Source organism: Solanum pennellii, chromosome 12 (assembly GCF_001406875.1).
Source record: "Solanum pennellii chromosome 12, SPENNV200".
Taxonomy (NCBI): Eukaryota; Viridiplantae; Streptophyta; class Magnoliopsida; order Solanales; family Solanaceae; genus Solanum; species Solanum pennellii.
The window spans coordinates 2,757,434-2,776,322 of record NC_028648.1 but is presented as its reverse complement, the minus strand read 5'-3'; the positions used below and the strand labels follow the sequence as shown (position 1 = coordinate 2,776,322).

The following is an 18,889-nucleotide window of genomic DNA, read 5'->3' as shown; positions in this document are numbered from 1 at the left end:
CAAAAGTAATCATATTAATACCACTATAACAACGCGACAAAATGAATGAAATTAATTCACTTTTGACTGAATATTTCAGTTTCGACTCATTCACACAGCGAAACCTTTTTTATTTTTATTTTATAAATTCGTTGCCACTATTCTTTCTAAGAACACAAGCTAAATCTCAAGCCACTAGATAAACCCGCACATTGCACGCAAGGTAAATTACACTAAGCAAATTTCATACATCAAGCTCAATCAAGAAAACACCGAAATCCTCTATCCCTACTGAACTATCACCATACTCAATCAACACACCCATGCTCGTCAGTCCTTCAGAGTAAGTTGCATTTATTCTACAACGGTAGATTTTACAAGACGTAAATTTGAATTAATTGAATCCATCAAAATTGAATATCATATAATTTTTTAATTCATATAATTTTAAAAGACAAAGAATAATTGACAAAAAATAATCATATTAATACCACCATAACAACGCGACAAAATGAATGAAATTAATTCACTTTTGACTAAATATTTCTGTTTCTACTCCTTTAAACATTTAATTTTTATTTTATGAACTCGTCAACACTATCTTCCTTAGCATGCAAGGTAAATCTCATCCACTTATAAATTCGCACATTGCACTCAAGGTAAACCACATTAAGCAAATTTTATACAACAAGCTCAATCAAAAAAACGTTGTTATCTCCGTCTCCAATAAACTATCACCATCCTCAATCAATTCATCAAAGTTAAATATCATATACTTTTTTAATTCATGTAATTTTAAAAGACAGAATAATTGACTAAAAAGTAATCATTTTAATATCACCATAGCAACGCAATAAAATAAATGAAATTAATTCATTTTTGACTAAATATTCAGTTTTGACTCATTTAAACATATAATTTTAAAAGACAAATAATAATTGATCAAAAGTAATCATATTAATACCACCACAACATTGCGACAAAAGAATGAAATTAATTTCATTTTGACTAAATTTTTCAGTTTCAATTCATTTAAATCGATAGATCTTTTCAATTTTTATTTTATATAACCGCCATCACTGTTCCTAAGCACACAAGGTAAATTCACTGCACTATATAAACACGCACGTTGCACGCAAGTTAAATCGTACTAAGTAAATCTGGTACAACAATCTCAATCACGAAAACGCTGCAGTCTATCACCATGCTCAATCAACTCGTCCAGGCTCGCTAGTCCTTTATAGTAAGTTGCATTTCTTTCTACAACAGTAGATTTTACAAGACTTAATTTTGAAATAATTGAATCCGTCAAAGTTGAATATCATATAATTTTAAAAGACAGAGAATCCATAAGTAGTCATATTATAACCACCATAACAACGCAACAAAATGAATTAAAATTTTTCACCTTTGACCTAATGTTTCAGTTTCAATTCATTTACACAGTGGAGACTTTTTTTTTTCTAATTTTAATTTTATAAATTCGCCGCCACATTCTTCCTACAAGGTAAATCTCCACTATATAAATCTGCCATTACACGCAAAGTAAATCGCACTAAACAAATCTCATACAACAAGCTCAATCGAGAAACCATTACTATCTCCATCTCCGCTGAACTATCACCATGCTCAATTCACTCGCTCGAATTTATCAGTCCTTCAGAGTAAGTTATATTTCTTTCTATACAAGACGTAAATTTAAATTAATTGAATCCAAATCGAATACCGTATAATTATTTTTATTGAAAAAATAATATTTTTTTTAATATTTTATTTTTTATTATTTTTTTACTCCAATAAATGATCTAACATCATACCAAATGGGGCACATAAACACCATATCTCTCTTTCATTTCAATCTTCTGTTTTGCTGTACTCTTCCCTCTTCTTTGAGGGGTTTTTTTTTCTTCTTCTTTTTTTTTTTCAATTTTTTTTCCTTTGATTTATCTTGATTTCAATCAAAACCCTAATTACCCTTTCAATTTTGTTATCTTTTTTTTTTAATTTTTTTTTTCAATTTAAAGTTTGCATTTTTTTTTTGGTTGAAGATGATGCAACAGCAAAGGCTGAAACAACAGCAAGGATTGATGCAACAATCCCTTTATCATCCTGGTCTCATAGCATCCCCTCAGGTAAATTTTCCATTTTTGCCTTTTCAAAGTTTTCATTTTTTTTTCTTTTTTGCAATTTCATGTTTTGGTTTTAGTTGCTATTAGCTACTTAGCATTGTTGTTTTTGTTTGTGCTATGGTTATCCCATTATTTTTGTGTTGTTGTTGTTACTGTTTTTGGTTATGTATGTGTTTTGTTTTTCATTTTGCATTGTTTTGGTGTTGTTATGCTTTCTTTTCTGTATTCCCTTTTTTCAAATTTGATTATTATAAGCTGAGCATCTATTGAAGCAACCTCTCTATGTGTTTTGAGTATCGGTCTAGGCGGTTAGGAAGGCTCGCTAGGCCAGTAGCCGGACCAAAGAATGAATGTGTAATGATAGTGTTTCCACACCATTCTTAATAAATAATTGAACGTAGAAAGGGGATTGTAAACTGAAAAGTAGTCCGTGGCCCTCCTTTAGAGTGTATAATGGGAGGTTGAATGTCAAACCCGTTCTCTCGAGTATACCCATTATCAATAAATATACGTCACTTTGGGACACATGTGCATAGCCGCTGCGTGTGGCTAAAAGTCAACCAAAATCTGCATACTCAGTATCTTTTGTGGGATTACATCCGGTTTGTTGTTACTGTTGTTTGTTTGTTTACGTAGGAGTTTGTGATTCTGGGTCATTTTTCATTGTTTCTTAGTTTGTTTGGCAGTTTCTCTTTGTTTATTCTTTCAAAGATTCATTTTTGTCTATTATTCAAGGAGGTATTTGTCATCTATAGGTATTGACCTCTATACATGTATCGGATTTTATATGTCCTCTTTTCGAAATGAATTTGTATGAAGTACTACTAAGCACTAGTTTTTCATATATGGCCAGCTGCTTTCCCTTGTTCTTAAATCTGTTATGGCCATATGTGAAAGAGTAGTACTTTGTAGCATTTCATACAAATTCATTTTGTGTTAAAGGATTTTAATAGCATGCGGCGACTTTACTGTGTCGTATGCCTTTAGTTTTTATTAAAATTTTATCCATTGTTGATGTTTGGCTTTCGAAAAATTTAGGTGATTATATCTCTGTTCGACATCTGGAGTTTCTATTCTCGTTGAGACAAGTGGGGGATAATCTGGTCTGGGTTCTAGTCATTAAGGGAGTAAAGTTGGAAGGCCAGTGTTAGACACCTCGGGTTGGGGGATGGGATAGTGTTATCATTTGAAAAGATTATCTTTTAGTTTTTGAAGTGTAGGATCCAGACATGTTTAGATTTTCCTTTTCTTCTTTGTAGATGTAATTTCATGATTTCCTAAAATTATTTATTAAAAAACAAATTTTGTGAAATCCTTGGGATGGGGTATAGCAATTAACTGTCATTCGTATGTCCTTTCCTTCTTCCTTTCTCCCCCTCCAAATCTTTATGTAACTCGTATACGTGAAGAGTATTTTGTATGTTCACAATGCACACTGTCATTCTTTTATTGTACCCTAAATCACTGGTCATAAATTTTTACTCGACTGAATATTAGCATTTACTTCCTTTTTCATTGTCACTGACATTCTACTACTATTTATTTATAGATAGAGCCCATCTTGAGTGGAAATCTGCCTCCTGGATTTGATTCAACTACTTGCAGGAGTGTGTGAGTGCCTTACACATTTTGTATTAATAATAATTTCTTGTCCAACTTTTTGGCAGTTATAACTTATAAGATACCTTTCTCAGCCTTATGGCCAAGATAAAGTGTAGTATATGTTCTTATCAGTCTTGAGGTTATAAGAGTGATAGTTTGAACTTTGAACAATCACGCGTCATGACTTACTTGCATTGAGACATGATTAACTCGCTAATTACCCCTATGCTAGCTTATTTTATTCTACTTAATTGTCTCGAATTACCTATGGAGTTTGAGGGGTTCTGTTTTATCCATGTAGTGAATAGCTCGGAATAAAATAAAGAAGACCCGCTTCGTTTCAGAAGTCTTAAATGATTTGAGGCACAAAATCTGTCGTAGATGTGAACATGCCACCTAAGGGAAGACAGTGACCATGACTTGCCACTTGACATTCCCCAAAAAGAAGCCGAACATTAGCCTTTTCCCAATTAACCTATCAACTATTGGTGAAGCCTGAAGATGAAATTACAGCCTGATCATTTAATCATCGTTCCAAATCGCTGCTGCTTGGAAATAGAAAATGCCATTCTGGCAATCTACCCTTATGTGTGACAATATACTCATTTGTATCTCAATATTGATGCAAGCACCCACGTACAAGTTGATAATTGTTCTTTTATCTATTCCTTCTATGAATTTTATTTCTAAAGCAAGCTGTTCTTATACTTGCATGCGGAATGGTTATTGTTGATATATGATAACCTGTTTGCTTTTGACATTATCAAATACAGGTATGTTGGAAACATCAGTCCTCAAGTCACGGAACAACTTCTTCAAGAGGTTTTCTCAAGTACCGGTCCCCTTGAGGGTTGTAAGCTTATAAGGAAGGACAAGGTATGATCTTGTTTTACTTGCTATAAAAATCTCACTCAACTACAATAGTACATTTGATCACTGTGATAGTTCTTTACCTAATCAAACATGTTATGTTTTTGTAATTTGGTATGTGTTGTTTTATGGTACTTGTGCATTGGAGAAAGTCTAAATTGTGATGGGAGTTCAAAATTTACACATCACTTTTGAGCTCTTGTAGATGAAAGTATGACAGTCTGAATCCATTGTTGTTTTTCTTTTAACAAGTTATTCATCGCAATATTATTGGTCTTTTCCTTGATTTTCTGTTTCTGAGTTAACTTTTCTAGCGAGAACAAGGTAGATTGGGAAGGATGGGCAATAAACAAACCAAAGCTGACCTAGCTTGACCTTGTAGCAGTCCTGTATTTCTTAGTATTGACTGTTGAATCTAGTTCAGAAGATATTTTTAAAGCGGAAAACACCATTGTTGGACTTGGATGTCTCGCAATTATTTTTTAAAAATTCAATCTTTATTTGTAATATATTATTAATTACATGCATTTTTTTGCAATTCAGGTTGCCCGTAGAATACTGATTCATAAATGTATGAACCAGTAGTTCATCTCATGTCTGAAAATGGTTTTAGATTATCCCTTTGGTTGTTGTGTGATTAGTAATTACTAGAGTGATAGATCGATGATGATTCTCTTAAAATGCAGTCGTCCTATGGGTTTGTGGATTATTTTGATCGCCAATCAGCTGCGCTTGCTATTGTGAGCCTCAATGGAAGGCAATTGTAAGAGCTTAAACAAAATATTTACTTCATAGTTCAATATTTGCTGCATGGTTTGGCTAACTTGTAAACTGCAGGTTTGGACAGTGTATAAAAGTTAACTGGGCTTATGCCAGTGCTAAAAGAGAGGACACATCCAGTACGTATCTTACACACCTCCATTTTCGACCCTCTTATTTTTTTACATTATTTTGTCAAGTACTAAAATTGTTTCTTCTCACTTGCAGATCATTTTAGCATATTTGTTGGTGATCTTAGTCCGGAGGTTACAGATTCCACACTGTTTGCGTGCTTTTCAGTATACCCTAGCTGCTCGTACGTCCACTCTCTGTTTATTTTGTACTATACACGGTCTGCTGGCATTCATATTCTGAAAATGGATGATAATACACAATGCTACATTAATGTTTTTCTTGTAGAGATGCAAGAGTGATGTGGGATCAGAAAATAGGCCGGTCTAGAGGGTTTGGGTTTGTTTCCTTTCGTGATCAGCAGGTATTAAGTTAGCTAAATACTATCTTACGATCTTTGCTATGATTGCTCCTCTTTACAACCCCCCTAAACAAAAAAAATGAAAGCACTCATTATGTTTGTTTTGTGCAGGAAGCCCAAAGTGCAATAAATGATTTGAATGGTAAGATCAAATGTTTGGTCTATACTCTATATCTTGCTTCGCCATTATATTTGTATGCCGATCTCTACAATTTCATCAGATTAGGACCACGGTGTCGGTAGTCATTTCTTTTAACCATCCATATACTATTGGAAAAATGCAGTTGGGCTTATTTATATTACTTACGTGATACGTCGGTTTGATGGTTGACATATATGTGAATTGGGAAAAATGCAGTTGTGCCAGTTCCCAAAAAAAATGCGGTGGTGCCTATTTATATTTCATATGTTGGTTTGATGGTAGATATATATGTGAAACCACGGTGAGTGAAGGTGTTATAAGGGACGAGGCAGTCCTAAAGACTGAAGTCAAGAAGGGACTAAAGTTTTTCAGGGATCCATGTAGACTTAGCGAGAGATACAGTGAATTTTATTGAAGACGCCCCTGGTTTTATTTATTACATATTGAAACTTACGGTTCGTTTGGTCTGCGGACAAAGTTATCCCGGTATTATAGTTCTGGGTTCACCTCCCAGGTGGGATAATAAAATAACACCAAGTTTGAGGTATTAATTTTGTCCCCGGATTAGTTACACCTTCAACCAAAGTATAAATTTTATTACAAACTTAGTCTTGGGATATCCCACCTTATCCCATGAACCAAATGACCCCTAATAGTGAATTCTATCGAGGACTCCCATGGTTTTCTTTCTTTTATTGTTACCTAATTGAATTTTTTTGTTTATTAAAACAAAAGGAAAGTGGCTTGGAAGCCGACAAATCCGCTGCAACTGGGCAGCAAAAGGTGCTGGAGCCGGTAATGACAACCGGAGTTCAGATGCTAAAAGTGCTGTTGAGTTGACGACTGGAACATCAGGTGGGTTATGTTGCATGCTTATTTTGGCTACTACTGCTTTTGTCTTCTCCGCATACTATTTCAACTTCTGATGGCTGAGAGTCTCTACTCATTTATATTTTAAAACATCTGTATGTTTCCAGTGTTTTCCGTGAATTAGTTTCAGATTTCACGTAGGATCTTTGAGTGTAGACCAGAGCACGTGCCATATGATATGAATTCCATGCTAATATACATAAAAATCTTCTATCAAGCTAATGTGAGGTTATGAACTATAAATATGAAATGAAGTGTTTAGATATGCTTGATGATTGGCCTATCCTTGTTTATTATGAGAACTTGTATTACGAATATCTTCATATCATCTATTTTTTCATATATGTAGATGATGGTCAACTGAAGGCCAACGAAGACGCTCCAGAAAATAATCCGCAGTACACAACTGTATATGTTGGCAACCTTGCTCCTGATGTAAGTACCGGTTGGGACAGGGGGAGTATCACTCCAGCTTTAGTGGGGAGGAATTTATTTGCGATTATTTAGAATATCTTCTTGTTCTGACATCCAGTTATGTTCCAGGTCACTACCATTGACCTCCATCGTTATTTTCATGCTCTTGGGGCTGGTGTTATTGCTGATGTCCGTATTCAGCGAGACAGAGGATTTGGCTTTGTACGATACAGCAATCATGCTGAAGCAGCTCGAGCAATTCAATTGGGAAATGCTCGAATCCTCTTTGGTAAACCTATTAAGGTACTATGTTATACCATGACATGAATTTTTCGGAAGTTCATCAATATAATATGTCTATTGAGGTACTGTGTCCATCTGCAGTGCTCATGGGGAAGCAAGCCAACTCCACCAGGAAGCAGCACGAACCCTCTACCACCTCCTGTTATCAGACAACTCCCTGGCATTTCAGCCATGGGTCTTGCGATGTACGAGAGGCAGGTTGCTTTGGCTAGAATGACTGGTATGCAGACTCTCATGCAACACCAGGGACAGCGAATTGGCGTTGCTAGTCAGGTTCTGTATGATGGTGGCATTGCTTCCCCGCAGCCACCGATATACTACTAGTTGTTGATTCAATAACTTGTAAAACACCTGTTGTTGTTAGTTCTCTGTGCTATTTTAAGTGATAGAATCCTCCTCTTCTCTTATCTATTGTTAGTTTTCTTTAGCTTCCTTTAATACCATCAGACAGAATGTATTGGATATGTAGTTTGTATTCTGTTTGAGAATGAAAGTTATAATATCTCTTTGGAAATACAATCACTTCATTGGATTATCATTTTTTTTTTAAATTATTCTTTTTTACTCACTCGGTATTCGATATCTACGTTAGAGTCCGATCAAATTTGGATCGGAAAGTCTCACATTGAGCGGTGTAGTGCTTCTTAACAAAGGGGACTATTTCGAGAGTTCTAATTAAGAATGGAAGAGTACTTACCATTTCATTACAGTCTTGGTTGGTATTCGGTACGGAGGAAAACATATATCATTTACTTTTTCAACTATATATGGTTGTAAAATTTTTTGAAAAATATTTTGGGATTCTTATGCATATCTACTGCTGACAATTTTTTTTGTCACAATTGTATGTATATGTAATGTATCGATATTACATAAGTAGTATGTATTCATGTATATAAGATATATAATTATTTCATTGAAGATGTATATACATTGTTATGCAATATTTATACATTGTATCATTTTTGATTCTTTTGATATATTTTTTACTTGAAATCAGTTTGATTTTCATAAACAAAGAATGCCATTTAATTGGTTTTCACCAACATTCATTATTGGAGTCAATTATACACATATTTCAAAAATAAAATAAAAAATACACACAACATTGGGATGATTTATTATTTTGTGAATATAAATTTTAAAACAATGATGTCCATCTTCAGAAATAACGAGTATCATTTAACAAGTTGTTACTTATGGGCCCTTAGAATTTGAGCTCGAATATAGAGGGTCGCATATATTTCAGAAAGGCATAATACATAGATTTGCCCTTAAACTTGGCTTCAAATTTTAAGTATGACCTCAAACTTTCACAGTGCACAAATAGACACTTTAACTATCCTATTTTTTTATAAATACACACGCGAATCCTACATGGCAAAACACGTGTTATGCACGTTTTCTGCGCGAGTTATGACTATTTTAAAGGCCCACAACGGTAAAAAAAAGCAGAAATGACAAATATACCCTTAATGAATTCCTTTTATATATATCTTTATATTTCCAAATTAAAATTTACCTAAAATCTAATTTCTCTTTCCTCCTCTTTCAAATCTAAATTTTTTTTCCTCTTTAGAACGATTTGTGCTCATATTTTGTGTAAATGGCTTCTAATTTTTTTTGTCATTGTGGAAAAAGAGTTATAATGAAGATTTCTTGGTCTGCAAACAATTAATTTTAATTTTTTTTTACTTCTTAAATGACGTGTAACTTTTTTTAAAAATAATGACGTGTAAAATATTTAATTAGTTGGCAGTTATTGAGTGGCTCACTAATACACATGGGCGCGATTGTATTTCACGCCCTTTGGGTCCAAAAATCGCGTGTGTATTTATAAAAAAATAGGATAGTTAAAGTGCCTATTTGTGCACTGTGAAAGTTTGAGGTCATACTTAAAATTTGAAGCCAAGTTTAAGGGTAAATCTATGTATAATGACGTGTAAAATATTTAATTAGTTGGCAGTTATTGAGTGGCTCACTAATACACGTGGGCGCGATTGTATTTCACGCTCTTTGGGTTCAAAAATCGCGTGTGTATTTATAAAAAAAATAGGATAGTTAAAGTGCCTATTTGTGCACTGTGAAAGTTTGAAGTCATACTTAAAATTTGAAGCCAAATTTAAGGGCAAATCTATGTATTATGCCTTTCAGAAACTTCATGGGTTAATATACTAGGAAAATTGAGATAATTTCAAATTACTGTTTTGTGACACATTAACTCTACAAAAATCCATATTTGTCTTTTGAAAATAATGAGTATCATTTAATAGATAGTCACCAACGTACCCATAAAATTTGTGTTCAAACAGAGTCGACCAGACAAATTCTAAAAGATTCATAAATTAATATACACGGAAAATCAAAATTATCGTGATGTTCTATTTCATGAAGCATAAACCATAAAAAAAAGTGACACCGCCTTTTGAGAATAATGAATATCATATAATAGGCTGTCCACCAATGGACCCACATAATTTGATCTCAAATAGAGTCGATCACACATACTTAAAAAAAAAAATTATAAATTATCACACACGAAAAATAAAGATAATCCTGATATTATGTTTTGCAACCTATTAAACTCCAAAAAAAGATGTATACCTTTTGAAAATAATGAACATCATTCCATAGATCGTCACTAATGGATCACACAATTTGAGCTCAAATAAAGTTGGTCACATACATTCAAAAAATTCATGAATAATATAACATACACAAAAATTTAAGATAATTATGAATTCATGTTTTGTAACACAAACTTCAAAATTAGTGATCTACATATTTCAAACATAATTAATATCATTTTAATATATTGTCATCAATGTATCCACAAAATTTGAGCTCAAATACCGTCCGTCAAATAAATCTAAAAAATTTATGGAGTAATACATACGGAAAATTAAAATAACCTTAAATTTCTATTTCGTACTCATAAACCCCAAAAAGTAGCGTTCTTCTTCGAAAATAACAAGTATCTTTTGGTAGATTGCCATTTTTCGAACCCACAAAATTTGACCTCTAATTACTAAGGTGATAATTCATATTCTAAACAAAATATAGACTAATACACACGAAAAATCGAGATAATATCGATTTCCTAATTCGTAACTTATCAAATCCAAAAAGCAATGTTTGTCTTTCGAAAAGAACGAGTATCATTTAGTAGATTCCCACGGATCCATAAAATTTAAGCTCAAGAAAAAAGTTAATGATACATATTTCAGAAAATTCATAAACTAATACATAAGAAAAAGTGAGACTAAGTTGATTTTCTGTTTAATGATACATAAACTCCAAAAAAATGTAATGACATCCCTCTTTCAATTTGAAAATAATGTGTATGATTTAATTGCTTATCACCAATAAATCTACAAAATTTGAGCTCAAACAGAATCACTCACTCATATTCCAAAAAAATTAATAACTAAGAATTAATAAAAATAAAAAATTGAGATAATTCTATATTTTTTTATATTCAATTTTACTTTTACTACTCTATAATAAAATATAAAATAATAGAGGTGTTAACTAGCTTAGGGTTAGTCTGCTCAGCCGGTTAACATATTGAGTTTTCTAATTTATTACTGTTGCCCTTCCTCGTAGAGTTTTCAAACTAAAAAATTAGTAAGCAAATCGTCCATGAAAAGTAAGAAAGTCCGCATGTTAACTAATTCAAGTTGAAAAACGGAATTGCTCCCTTGGCCACCCAGGATTGCTATGTACAGAGTTAATGATAAAATATAATATGTTTGTTTTTTTTCCTTTTTCGTGAGCCATTTATTTCTTCGAAATTAGAAAAAAATCGAAAATTATTCAATACAATTCCCCATAATCTGATCAAATTATTCATACAGGCGCTATCCTTTTGTCCCAACTTTGCCACGATTTTATAGAATTTGTCTAATCTCTTACCTTTCTTCATCTGTTGCCTGGTTCTAAGTTCTATCTCATTGTCGTTACACAACTAGAAAATGAGTTTTATTTGAGTGTTTTCATTTGTTCATTGTATGCTCAATTTCAATTTAATGACAAGTAATAAATCTTCAAAATATACCCAAAAATTTCCTATAAAAGAACAATATAAAGATGACATAAAAAAATGTAATATAATATTCAAGATCGTCTGAGTTCGAGTCTGTTTTATTTTTTTTTATTTTTGCGTGAGTATAAACTTTACTATCCTATTAAGCCTATCCAACACGACCTTAAATTAATTAAACCACTTTAAATACAAAAAATTAAAAATTAATACAATTGTTCTATTACTTTAGAAGGGTATCAAATGTTTCAACTCTCTACGTTCGTTCAATCCTTATATTATATTATATAATATTATGTTATGTTATATTATGTTATGTTATATTTCTTCATTTTAATTTATGTGATACGTTTCAACTTTCAAAATTCAAGCAAGTTTATTTTTAGTCGTAAATTTTTCATTTATCTTTTAATTTTTGAATCGTTAATTATTGTCATTTGTAGTACTTTTTACATAGTTTACAAATATATAAATTTTATTTTTAAAAAAAATTAAAAATTTATACGCAAATCATCGATTAAACTTAAATTATTTAACTCTTAAAAAACAAAAAGTATCACATTAATTAAGATTATATTAATTAGTAGAAGACTTGGAGTAAGGTGGGAACAAAACGTGACTATTATAAAGTCTTCTTTGCAAAAGATATATTTTATTTCAAAGTTATTTCTAAATAAATAATAATAATAATAATAATAATAATAATAATAATAATAATACTTTCTTGGAAACAAGTAAGTCCACCTCTTACCTAATATTTGTCTGCCCACTTGGCTATGTCTTTCTTTATCACCACGTTTTTATATATAGGCATACTTATAATTCTTCGTTATTCGGTACGTATTGACTCGATTAATTCAAATATGAATAATATATATTTAAAAATCTTTCCTTTAATATATAATGTGCTAATTATTATTTTTTATTCCTCTTTTTCTCAAAGTTTAGTGTTTATGGAAAATGTTAGAGGTATTATACCTTTTTTAAGCCTTATTTATATATATATATATATTGAATATTGTTGTTATTATTGATTAAATTCGAAATTTTAGTTAAAGATAAAAGAATTGTGTTTATTCAATATTTTTCTTTTTAAAAAATAGTTTTTGTCTGTGTTTATTTTTCAAAACCGTGTGGTGGATAAGAAGACGGTGGATTTTAATCTTGTTTTATCTTCTTTTTTCTTTATTCTTTTCTTTAGAGTGGGGGTTAATAGTGGACCTTTTAATTATTAAATTAAAAAAATGAGGCAAAAATCATGTTTGGGGATTTTTTCTTCTTTTTTTTTTCTAGTGGTTTTTGGGGGGGTGGTGGTAGGGCAGAAGGTTTGGAGATTGCGGATAAGGGTAAAAAGTTAATAGATAGTAATTACGTGTTCTTATTTTTAGAATGTTCCAGTTGTAGGATCGGCGGAGCTTCTTATCGGTCGTTGTATTAGCATATTCTTGTAGTCATTGATGTTGTTTCTGACTAACATAGTTTACTGTATTTAGGTAACTACACCTTATTGTTGATATTATGATTACTTTATTATAAGTTGTCACGTTCTTTCTTTTAATTACTGCTTTGTTTTGCTTGAGTAGAGGGTCTTTGGAAAACAACCTTTTAAAGGTATGCATACATTCTACCCTTCCCAGATTTCGATAAAATTGTTGTTGTTGTTGTTAGGGGTTATGGTGGTAAGGGGTCGACAACAATGAAATTTATAATAAGAGAAAATTCATCAAGCTTGAAAGGAATGGACGGGGTAGGCTTACTAGTGAACGCAGAACTCCCTCCTTATAGATATGAGATCAATGACTTAAATAAAAGAAAGATGTTCGGAGAGAAAATCTTAGGCCTTAAAATAAAAACGATATGACTTATGATACCGAATCTAAATAAAATAAAAATATACGTACACTTCTAGATAACAGAATAACCAAAAGAGATATTGATATAATATGAGGTCTCCCCCTCCAGCGGGACTAGAAAAGGTTGTATTAAAATTTCGCTCGACTTTTAAAATCGTTAGGGGTGGAGTAGGGGTGGGGGTGGGGGTGAATGTAAGAATGTGAAAGGGAAGATTTGGTCAAACTTGAGGGGAGATAAATATGTTTTATGGTCACATTACAAATGTTCTTTAGTTAAATAGCCTTTTCAATTGAATTAAAAAAAAAAATTAAAATAAGAAATTGCTAAGTAAAATATACGTCATTATAGAGTTTGAATCTAAAATTTCAATCTATCTCTTGCCACTCAATACTATCGTTGATGTAAATCATAAGGAATCTTGATTTCGTATCGAGTCAGGATGTTATTTCATTTTCGTAATTATAATGTGTGAATTTAATTGAACGAAGAAAAGCCACCAATTTATAACTTTAATTAGGTATTGTAAACATTATTAGAGTTTGGCCAAGAAGAACAAAGCAACATGTGCAAAATTTTCTGAAAATTCTGTATTTGGTCAATTATTTGGATGGCCAACAATATGGTCATACCAAATCAATTATACATTATTAACATATCATGTGAAACACATATCAAAATTATAAATCATAATATAAAATTTCTAGCAGGCATCTTTGACCTTACCCTACTTATAGGTGTACCTTGTTGATTATAATTTCATTCCCATTTTTTAGTTTATATATTTTTTGTATATGCATTTCGTTTTTAATAACTGTAATGTCTAGATTAGTCAATCGCATAATTGACCATTTTACCGTATACCAAATAACTTTGCAAATCAAGATTAGACAAATCACTTAAACAATTTTTATTCTTTTCATCAAAATTTGAACTCTGATCTCGTATGATTTTCGAACCTACGATTTTGAGTCTATATTGCTCGAAATTTGTATTCGTGTCAGATCCTCCAATGTATATTACTACTAGAGGATTCACATGAGCTAATTTACATTTTTGAAGAATTCGAACAATCCTTTGAGCTCATCTCATAAATTCAAATCTTGGAAATGATATCAATTTATTGCTTTATTTCAAGAAAAAGGCCCTAGAGCCATACAAGAAAATCTCAACACAAATAAAAATAGAAAGACAAAGTAACTTGCCTTAAGACACTATAAATAAAATCAATGAACCTTAATGAATTTAAATAATAGTACATATATATAGATATAATAAAGTACTTAATAACAAACATCCTTAGTCTTGATTACAAAAAAAAAAATGTTAAAAATAGTATTTCATAGTTAGATCAAAGTGGCTTCAATCAATCTTGAAACCAACTAAAAAAAACCAAAAACTTGGTTATCTAATAGTAGTATATCAAAGCAATAGGCCTATAATCATCAGGGCAGTCTGGTGTACTAAGCTCTCTCTGACAGTCTTTCTGCTTTGCACAGCTCGAACCTGTTACCTCCTGGTCACATAACACTAACTTTACCAGTTACGTCACACCAAGACTTCCCTTCTTCAATCATCAAAAATGAAAACAAAACAAAAGAAACAAGAATAGTAACTAGAAATATTGCTCAGTTTTAACAAATTGAGCACCTAATCCCAACCATGCTTTGTTATCCTCATTCTTGGATTTCTTGTTGTTGGAGATTTGGTATGGTGCAATTGATGTTACTCTATCTTTCCTTTTCTCCAAGAATCTTGTAAGTGAATTCCGTCTCGCGATTGGTAAATCAGCAACAGAATGCTGTGGCATTGACAGTTTAGGAAGTTCTTGAATCAATTTGTTACCAAAACTCACACCAGATTGATCAGCTGTTTTTTGATTCTTGATCATAGGATAAGTGAAAATGTTTGTGGGGTTCTGTTTGTTGGCTAGCTTCATGATTTCATTTGCTTTATCAGCTGGAAAATCATCAAAAACAATGACTTGTCCACCATAAAAAATGGTCATTTGAGCCTTCTCTGGTTGATCAGGTTTCCAAGATTCAATCTTTTTTGTGGATTGTTCTTTGGAGAAATCAAATTCTTGAGGGAAAAGATTCATGGGTTTTTGAGGATTTGTTTCAACGGACGACGATGACGACGATGAATCACTTGATTTCTCAATCATTGGTAACAAATTCATAGTAGTTGTGGTGGTAGCTGTTTGTTGAGATCCTGTTTTCAAGAAACATGGAAAGTTCAATCAGTTTCATAAACCAAAACACAAAAAGTTACAATCTTTGTAACCAGAAACATAAAGAACATACGCGGAATTAGAATTTCGAGTTTATAAGGATTTTCAAGATTTGTGCTTTAAAGTTTTTAAGTTTAGATCAAAGCTATTGAGTTGTGTCGAACTTGTAGACAAACTAGTAGCTCTTTGGATTTAGAAACATGAAAAACTAATTCTAAAAACCAAGGGAGAGGCGGAGTTAGCATTTCGATTTTATGAGTTATGAAGTTCAGAAAAGATAGTTTAATGTTCTATTGATTAGTACTATTTACATATTAAGTAAAAATTTTAAACACAAATAAAAAGTTTTAACCAAAACTATTAAGTTATGTCGAACTTGTTAACAGACTTGTCACACATCTTTGCAACTAGAAACATGAAAAAAATACTCCCAAAAACATAGATTTTGAAATTTAATCGTCAAATATCTACTCGATTAGGAAATATTATCAGATCTTCGAATATTTTCAAGTTCCCAAAAACTAATTCCGGACTTTCTTGTTTCTCTCACAACACTTCAATTAGTTTCAAGTAAAATACGCATCCAAACACAACTTTAAAAACTCAAAAGTTTCAACTTCAAAATCTACATCAAACCTAAGCTAAGTCATTGCAACAAAAAACACAACAACAATATACCCAGTGAAATCCCGCTAGGTGCTATAGGAATCAGACCTTACGAGTACCTCAAAAAGTAGAGAGGCTGTTTCCGAACAATAAATACTTCAAAGAAAACCCAAAAGCTACAATCTTTACAACCATAAACATGAAAAAATCCTTTCAAAAATCCCAAAAGCTACAATCTTTACAACCATAAACATGAACAAGCCCTTTCAACAACCCCCAAAAGCTACAATCTTTACAACCATAAACATGAACAAGCCCTTTCAACAACCCCCAAAAGCTACAATCTTTGCAACCAGAAACATGAACAAATCCTTTCAACAACCAAAAAAACTTCTCTCGTCTCAATTTACGTGACACCATTCGTTTTCTAAAAGCCAAATAGTTTAAGTTTGACCGAAAACTTAAGCTGTAATCTACAAAGTTTTTAAAATAAAATTTATATAGTTTACTATAAATCAAAATAAATTAAAAAATATATGAAAACTTTATGGTCAAACATACGGTTATTCAAATCTCGAAACTCGAAAAGTGTCACAAAACCAACCATAGTACTATATTTGCAACAAGAAACATGAATAAATACTCCCAAAACCAATAAAGCTTCAATCTTTACAACCAAAAACATTATAATAGCAAATAATGATTCATAAAAACATATATAAAGTTAAAAAAAAAATAACATTTTTTCAAAAAAAAAAGAACATACCAGTTGGTTCAAAAGTAGTTTTGTAGATACCAAGATTATTAAGATCTCCGACAGAACCTTTTTTCTTCAAGAATTGACTCAAAAGGTTACAAGTCTGAGAAAACTGAGATTTCTGTCCGGTCACCTTGCCGGAATCCATATTTTCCGATGACCCCATCTTGTTTTTCCGGCCAAAAAAATGAAATATTTGAGAAAGTTGAAATATCAAGAAATGCTTTTTGTGAACTGTTTGGATGAATAATTTTGTTTTGAGTATAATGTGTATATATAAGGGGTTGGGGTGGTGGGGTATGGGGTATGGGGTTTTTTAAAATAATTTTTTTATAATTATTAATGAGAAACACATGTTTGTTTGAATTAGTTTTGTGTTTGATTTTGAAAAGGAAATGAAATAATTAAATGACAAAAAAAAAAAAAAAGTAAAGAGACATATTTCAAACACGTTTTGTATTATTTTCTTGGGAAAAACAAAAGAAAACACTGTATATTGCGTGTTCCTTGGTTACCTTGTATTTCACTAAATTGCCCTTATTCTTCTTTATATTTACTATATTTGCCCTTTCGCGGGGGGATAGGAGAAGGGAAAACGAGAGAGGAGATTTGAAGTTGAGATATCGAAAACTTATCAACAAGATGTTGATAATACCATTAATATTTTAAGCTTTTTAATGAGATGATCATATATTTTAGCAGACAAATATATCAGATTGAATCACATTGTCATTCATATAAAAAAAGAATTTTTACATGTTTAATTATAAAGAAGAATAAATTTACTAGAATTTTTTTTTTAAATGAAATAGTCAAGCGCTTTAATATTATATAAAATTTGAATAGTCAATAATTGAGCTAATAAGATTCCACTCTCTTTTCTTTTCAACTTTTCCCTTAGTATTCTTTCATATATCTTTCGTTTATTTAATGTCGAATTAAATAAATAAATAATCACTGAACTTATACTTAATTTTGATTGATATTTTGTGGTTACAGTTTCGATACTTATTTAAAAGTGTGATAGTGGTAACTTCTAGGAAAGAAATACTCTAAAAATTAAAACAATATTTAGGATGCAACACATTTAAAGTTGGATTACTAAAGTTAATCAAGAAGAATCAAAATTGGTTAATGACTAATTACTATAAATTGAATGATTATTGATTGAATATTTAACTCTTCGATAACTTTCTTTTATTTAAGTATGTTTAAACTTAAATACAAAAATATTATTTATATTAATCAGATGATGAATTTTGTGAGATTCTATCAGAAAATTCTTATTCAATAAGAATTCTCATGACTAATTTAATTTACCTAAACCCTACCTCTCTTGAATATGCATAAAAAGGTTTATAAGTTTATAAAATATTGATCACAAAAATCGTATCAAAACAGAAATTAATTAATGACAATAGATAAATTGCTACTAAATGTATTTTTTAGAGATAATTAGCATTCTTTATAAATGTCGCTAATGCTTATAACGACATTAAAAGTTCAAAGATAATTAATATAATTAATATCAATAAAGACACTAACACGTTTTGTTATTTTGTTTAAGTAAAATGTAATCGAACTTTTCTTGATAAAATCCAAAAAATCCTTTTACGAAGAATAAATAATCTCAATAAAATTCACATTATTCTTGTCTGAGAAATACGTTATCCTCGAATTACGTAAAAATATTAAAAGAGAAGAATTAAGGGATAGATAGATTTATATCCACATATATTAAAGTTAAAAAAAGGTAAATTCATGTGGTCTCCATCAATGTATTTAAAATCTAACACCATTAATGTTGTACCATTTTACTCGTGACATATTAAATAGTGG

At 31.2% G+C, this 18,889-nt stretch overlaps 2 protein-coding genes and 1 pseudogene across 5 annotated transcripts; 2 read left to right on the top strand and 1 right to left on the bottom strand.

Moving 5' to 3' along the window:
- Nucleotides 1-1,827: 1,827 nt before the first annotated feature.
- LOC107005345 (oligouridylate-binding protein 1-like) lies at nucleotides 1,828-8,096 on the top strand. Of its 4 annotated transcripts, none has more exons than XM_027913870.1 (13): nucleotides 2,032-2,111; nucleotides 3,658-3,719; nucleotides 4,012-4,346; nucleotides 4,484-4,586; nucleotides 5,267-5,343; nucleotides 5,418-5,479; nucleotides 5,568-5,655; nucleotides 5,760-5,835; nucleotides 5,944-5,974; nucleotides 6,710-6,829; nucleotides 7,194-7,279; nucleotides 7,388-7,561; nucleotides 7,643-8,096. In XM_027913870.1, the coding sequence occupies exons 3-13, from the start codon at nucleotides 4,273-4,275 to the stop codon at nucleotides 7,883-7,885; spliced, it is 1,134 nt and encodes a 377-aa protein (XP_027769671.1). In that variant the 5' UTR covers nucleotides 2,032-2,111; nucleotides 3,658-3,719; nucleotides 4,012-4,272; the 3' UTR covers nucleotides 7,886-8,096. The 4 variants fall into 4 exon arrangements, with proteins under 4 accessions (XP_015059399.1, XP_015059398.1, XP_027769671.1 ...); XM_015203914.2 differs by having other exon boundaries at nucleotides 4,012-4,352; XM_015203913.2 differs by lacking the exon at nucleotides 3,658-3,719 and having other exon boundaries at nucleotides 1,828-2,111; nucleotides 4,012-4,352.
- On the top strand, nucleotides 3,790-3,900 carry LOC114075417 (annotated as a pseudogene).
- A 6,600-nt stretch (nucleotides 8,097-14,696) lies between the features above and the next one.
- Nucleotides 14,697-17,308, bottom strand: LOC107005663 (protein TIFY 10A-like). The gene is made up of 2 exons (XM_015204306.2): nucleotides 17,060-17,308; nucleotides 14,697-15,668 (listed from the first exon to the last, which is right to left on the bottom strand). Exons 1-2 carry the CDS (start codon nucleotides 17,214-17,216, stop codon nucleotides 15,070-15,072), a joined length of 756 nt encoding a protein of 251 aa, XP_015059792.1. The 5' UTR covers nucleotides 17,217-17,308; the 3' UTR covers nucleotides 14,697-15,069.
- Between the last annotated feature and the right edge of the window lie 1,581 nt (nucleotides 17,309-18,889).

Excerpts from the sequence above, each read along its gene's own strand:
- LOC107005345 (XM_015203912.2), top strand. The coding sequence starts at position 2,028 with ATGATGCAACAGCAAAGGCTGAAACAACAGCAAGGATTGATGCAACAA. Across the intron at positions 7,280-7,387 it reads TTGGCAACCTTGCTCCTGAT|GTCACTACCATTGACCTCCA; the intron begins GTAAGTACCGGT and ends GTTATGTTCCAG. Across the intron at positions 7,562-7,642 it reads TCTTTGGTAAACCTATTAAG|TGCTCATGGGGAAGCAAGCC; the intron begins GTACTATGTTAT and ends GTCCATCTGCAG.
- LOC107005663 (XM_015204306.2), bottom strand. The coding sequence starts at position 17,216 with ATGGGGTCATCGGAAAATATGGATTCCGGCAAGGTGACCGGACAGAAA. Across the intron at positions 15,669-17,059 it reads AACTACTTTTGAACCAACTG|GATCTCAACAAACAGCTACC; the intron begins GTATGTTCTTTT and ends TCTTGAAAACAG.